At 34.6% G+C, this 5,531-nt stretch overlaps 1 protein-coding gene across 1 annotated transcript in view; it reads left to right on the forward strand.

The window, feature by feature from the left end:
- Window positions 1-5,531, forward strand: part of SEL1L2 (SEL1L2 adaptor subunit of SYVN1 ubiquitin ligase) — a 141,298-nt gene that overhangs the window by 67,854 nt on the left and 67,913 nt on the right. The window contains exons 4-5 of the mRNA XM_019635252.1: window positions 632-734; window positions 1,895-2,057. Coding sequence (XP_019490797.1) covers window positions 632-734; window positions 1,895-2,057 — 266 coding nt within the window. The remainder of the gene's footprint in view (window positions 1-631; window positions 735-1,894; window positions 2,058-5,531) is intronic.

Raw genomic sequence — 5,531 nt, forward strand, 5'->3', positions numbered from 1 at the left:
CCAGCCACTAGGGTACACCAGGCAGACCAGCCAAGGCCTTCTCTTGAAGGCCTTTCTTTCTACCCTCTGTTTGCAGGACTTTGCATCCCTTTCCCAGACTGAGAACATCTCTTTCCCCCCCACCAACAGAAGCATCTTTCTGTCTCCTCCACCCTCCAAACCCTTTCACAAAAGACAGGAAGAGGGTACTTTTGTAAGCAGTGTCTACCTTCTGATCAAAGTTGAGGTAATATAAAACTGAAAGCAACAAAGTTACAAGACAAACAAAAAAACAAAAACTCAGACACAGACAACAGTTTAGTGGTTACCAGAGGGTAAGGTGGGGGAGGGGGGATGTTAGAAGAGGGAAAAGGGGGTCAAATATATGGTGATGGAAGGAGAGCTGACACTGGATGGTGAGCACACAATGTGATATATAGATGATGTATTATAGAAATGTATACTTGAAACCTATATAGTTTTCCTAATCATTGTCACTCCAATAAATTTAATTTAAAAATATTTTTAGAAAAAAAACAAGGTAGAGGTTAAAAAATAAGAAGAGCAAAATTCAAACTAATATGCCAGCACATGATTTTTAAAATATAAAACATAAAAATAATGTTACTTTTCTTTGTTTGTTCATATATAGTGAAAAAGCAAGCAAAGAAAAATTTCACAGATGAAGGAGACCAGCTATTTAAAATGGGCATCAAGATTCTCCAGCAGTCTAAAACCCAAACACAAAAAGCCGAGTAAGTTTTTATCCAGTTAGATAAGCCAAGTTAAAGTTCCATGTTGAGAAAAAAAGAACAATCCAAAATCTAGTTTGTCATTAAAAATAATGATGATAACAATAATAATAATAATAATAATAATAATAATAATAATAGCTAAATTTATTGAGTACTTACTCTGTACCAGGTATTCTGCCAAGCACCTTACATGGATTATCTCATTGAATCTTCCCAGCGACCTTATAAAGTAGGTGCTATTATTATTCCCATTCCATACATGAGAGAGGTGCAGGGAAGTTAAATAATTTGCCTAAAGCTCTCAAACTAATAAGTGGTAGAAACAGGATTTGAATGCAGGCAGACTCCAGAGCCCTAATAACCATTAGGTTTTGTTTGGTTATTGTTTTTCTACACAGTTTGGCTTTGATGTGCTGAAGTTCTGTTTTACAAAATTATTTCAGAATATTAAAGGACCATTTTTCTCATAATAGTAACTTCCTAGATGTGACATTCCAGTTTTGATTATCCTTAATTGATATTGATTATATTGTTATATAATTCAGAGTTAATTTTACAAAACAAATATTCATATAATGAGAGTGGCTTTGGGAGAGTTCATGATTTTAGGACAAGTGCCTCAATTTGTCACCTCACTTGGTGTATAAGCTTGAAACCTAATGTATTCTATATATTTCTCCTTTCTAGCAGCTTCACTATTTGTCATATACAGAAGGTGTCAAAATAATGTATACACATTTTAAGAAAGGAAAAAACTGTCTTAAAATTGTAATACTCAATATACACCAATAACAAAATATGAATACAAGTCACATTTGACTTCTGCAATTACAAGAAGTGCTTAAAGCAGTTACCATCAGCGTCCAGGCACTTCTGATTATGGCGAACTATAGCTTGAGCAACACTGACCAAAGCATTAACATCTCTTAAAATGTGTATACATTTTTTTGTCACCCTCAGTATATTTGAAACAATAATCTTAGGCTAATCTAGAGATAAAAAAAATCTACTGGTCTAGAGATGTAATGGACTTCAGCTAAACCATATTGTTAGTAGCAATGACAGCTGAGTCCTACTTGTTAGATAGAAGTAGTATGAAGGAAGGAGCAGAAAATTTTGTTTTTGATAATCAAACTTCTAATTCCATATTTTTGAAACAGAGCCTACATACTCTTTGCCAAAGCAGCTAACATGGGGAACTTGAAAGCTATGGAGAAAATGGCTGATGCTTTGTTATTTGGAAATTTTGGCATGCAAAACATAACAGCAGCTATCCAATTATATGAGTCCTTGGCTAAAGAAGGATCATACAAAGCCCAAAACGTGAGTTTTGAAAGAAAATTAAATCTTAAATAGCTACATCCTGAAATAACTATAGATAAGTAACATGTGAAAGGAGTTTGGCAATACTATTCCCACTCTATTGCGTGACCCCAGACCTAGGGAAGTTACTGTTAATGCACTGAAATAGTGTCAGGGCAGAGACACAGCAGCAGCCCTGGGCAAATTCTTATGGTTACGTGGGTAACTTTCAGTAATGGAACAGAACCGCTCTCTAATCCACATTCTCATCTTCCATGTCCAGGTTTTTTGAGAAAATATGAGAACTCTGAACTCCTAACTTAGTTAAATTTTATATAAAATACATTCACCTATCCAAAGAAATACAAAACTAAATCTGTTATCTTAGAATGATGTTTTCTTGGTTTTTACATTTAAAATATTTTATAAGCTAAATTTATTTCCTTTTCACTTTAAGAAGCGTATTTTGTTCTATTCCAAGAATAACATAAGCATTTCATTAAAAATCTGGAAAGCAGAGAAAAAAAAAAGCCCTTCATAAGCCAACTATCCTGACTCAAATACTTTTAGGACTGCTTTGTATTTTTTCCTTGGCTTCTTCCCCTCTGCATCTTTCTTTTGGCATCATCCTAATCACAATGCAAGTGCATATATCATTTTGTTTCAGGTTACTTTCACTTAGTGCCGTAGTGAAAGCGTGTTTTCACGTCGCTGGTCTTTTTAATGAAAATATTTCTTTCTGACAAAAGAAATTCATGCTCATTACAAAAAAGAAAATCAGAAGTCAGAAAGTATGAAGATGAAAGTAAAAGTTATCTAACAGCTTTTCTCCCAGAGACTTTTTTTTTTTTAACCATTTAGTAAAGTCAGAAGCTAGGCTTTGGAGTCAAAAAGATTTAAGTTCAAATCCACTCTGCCACTTGCTTATTGTATAGCTACTTAACAAAGCCCTTTCCCCTTCTTCTGCATGAGAATTTTACCTGTTGGTTCACCAACTGGTTTTTTTTTCCTGGTAATCTAATAGGAGTAAAATGTTAACTGTATTTCTAGGTAGCGTAGCTTATGATTGAAATGACCTGACTTGAAAACTTCCTTTGAACTGGGAGAAACTATAATGAACTATTGATACCTGACAGTGGTAGTGATTCTTATGGGGACACTGGACACTGTATGGAGTTGTTACATAGGAAATGAGATTTTTGTGTTAGAGTGTCTCCTGCACCCACCCAAGGTGGATCTCACTCCTTGAGTCTGAGCCATCGTCTAAGGGGCAGAAAATGATTGCTGCTGGAAGACTGTGTGAACTGCTCCATGGACGCTCACAGGAAGGAAGGCCTGATGCTATCTTCTGGCAAATTGTGGTTCTTGTGCTATATTCACCTGAATAGACTGTTGGCAAATATAGCTTATGGAAGTCTTGTGATTCAGCATGTTTAGTTGAATTAGAAGGCCCGTGATGGGTGGGTTAATCTAATTTTTATCTGTAGAGTTAGAATAATGTTAAAACATTGGTTACTGTGTCTGTCTGGTTCACTGCAGTACCTCTAGTATTTATCACAGTGCCTGGAACAAGAGATATATTAATTAATTATATGTCTATATAACATTTAATTCTATATAAACATATAATTAATTATATAATAAATAATGTTAAATGAATTAATGGGGTTATTGTAAGGATTAAAATAATGTGTGAAGGCACTTAATACCATACTTGGAACTCTGTAATCATTAATTACAAAGAAAAGATATAAATATTATTCCCAGTATTATTCTTCTAGAATGTCTCCCATAACTATATAGAATTTATTTTTACAAAAATGAGATCATACTTTAATTGTTGTTTCCTAATCTTTTTAACCACTTAACAGTATATCATAGATACCTTTCCATATAAATACATACAGATCAACATCATCATTTTAAATATCTGTGTAATTTTAATTAATTAATTATAATAAAATTGTTGAATACTATTTTTACCCCATAAAATATTTTGCAATTAAATATAAAATAATTATATTTACAGAACAGTAAGCAGATTCATAAATGTTATAATAAAATGTCAGAGTTATTTAACCTTCATCCTCCATATTTGGTCAATCAAAAATATAAAGTTTCTGTCTGACTTATTTCTTTTAGCATGATAATCTCAAGATCCATCCATCTTGTTGCAAAAGTTGAGAACCATATGGCTTCACTCATATGTGGAATATAAAGCTAAAAGCAACAAATGAACAAGGCAAACAAAAACTCATAGACACAGGCAATAGTTTAGTGGTTACCAGAGGATAAGGGGAGGGAGGATGGTAAAAGAGGGTAAAGGGGGTCAAATATATGGTGATGGAATGAGAACTGACTCTGGATGGTGAGCACACAATGTGATATATAGGTGATGCAGTATAGTACACTTGAAACCTATATAATTTTACTAACCAATGTCACCACAATAAACTTAATAAAAATAAATAAATAAATAAATAAATAGAGCAGAATTGCCCTGATAAATGCCCCCCCCCTCTCTCAGAGGGTGCCAAAAAAAATGTACACAGATTTTAAGAAAGGAAAAAACTGTATTAAAATTATAATAATATATGCTGATAATAAAAGATGAATACAAGTCATGTGTATACATTTTTTGGCACTCCTGATATATATATATATTTTTTTTCCAAGACAGACCAAATGTTACCATCAGATCCACCACTAAAAATGATGTCACCTAATTCCTTTCCATACTAGTGAACATGTGCTTTATTTGTCAGTGGGTGTATTAATTAATTGTCAACAGCTGTTTCTTAGATACATTATTTGCCACTGCACATACTCTAGTTAGCATGGTCCTGTTGCCTGGTCACATACTGCCCTCTAATCACAGTTAATTGGCCATCAGTCATTTACCATTGGTTTTAAAGAGAATCAGGCTGGAAAAATTGGCTGAGTGCTAACTCAGTGCCAGAAAAAACAACTCTAAATATATGACCATTGGCCATGTGTTATCATAGCCCTCTGTAGAGAAGAGTAGACATTTTGGGGACAATATTCTCAAAAATGTACAATTATAGACTTTAGGGTGGCATGGTGCAGTAGCAGAGCAGGAGCTCCAGAATTAGAAAGTTTGACAGTATGTGAATCCAGATTCTACGTCTTAATGATCTTCCATCTTTTGTTCATTCTGTCAGCATCCCTGAAGAAGTTATTTCTCTAAATCTCAGTGTTTCCAAACCTAAAAAGGGGAATGATAATAAGGTCCACACTGTTTCATAAGGTTGCTGCAAAAAACAAATAATGTCTGCAAGATCCCTTAGCCAATGTTAAAAACATTAATGAATAATGTAATGTAGGGCTGGTGGAGTGGTGCGTTGGCTAAGAGCTGGCTTGGGACGCCAGAGGGCGCCGGTTCAGATCCCACATATGAGGGCCAGTGACACTGCCCTCCACAGCTAAGATGCTGAACAACAGCTCAACCTGGAGCTGGGCTGCCGGGAGTTGCTG

The sequence above is a fragment of the Hipposideros armiger genome, unplaced genomic scaffold, assembly GCF_001890085.2.
Source record: "Hipposideros armiger isolate ML-2016 unplaced genomic scaffold, ASM189008v1 scaffold_20, whole genome shotgun sequence".
Lineage (NCBI taxonomy): Eukaryota > Metazoa > Chordata > Mammalia > Chiroptera > Hipposideridae > Hipposideros > Hipposideros armiger.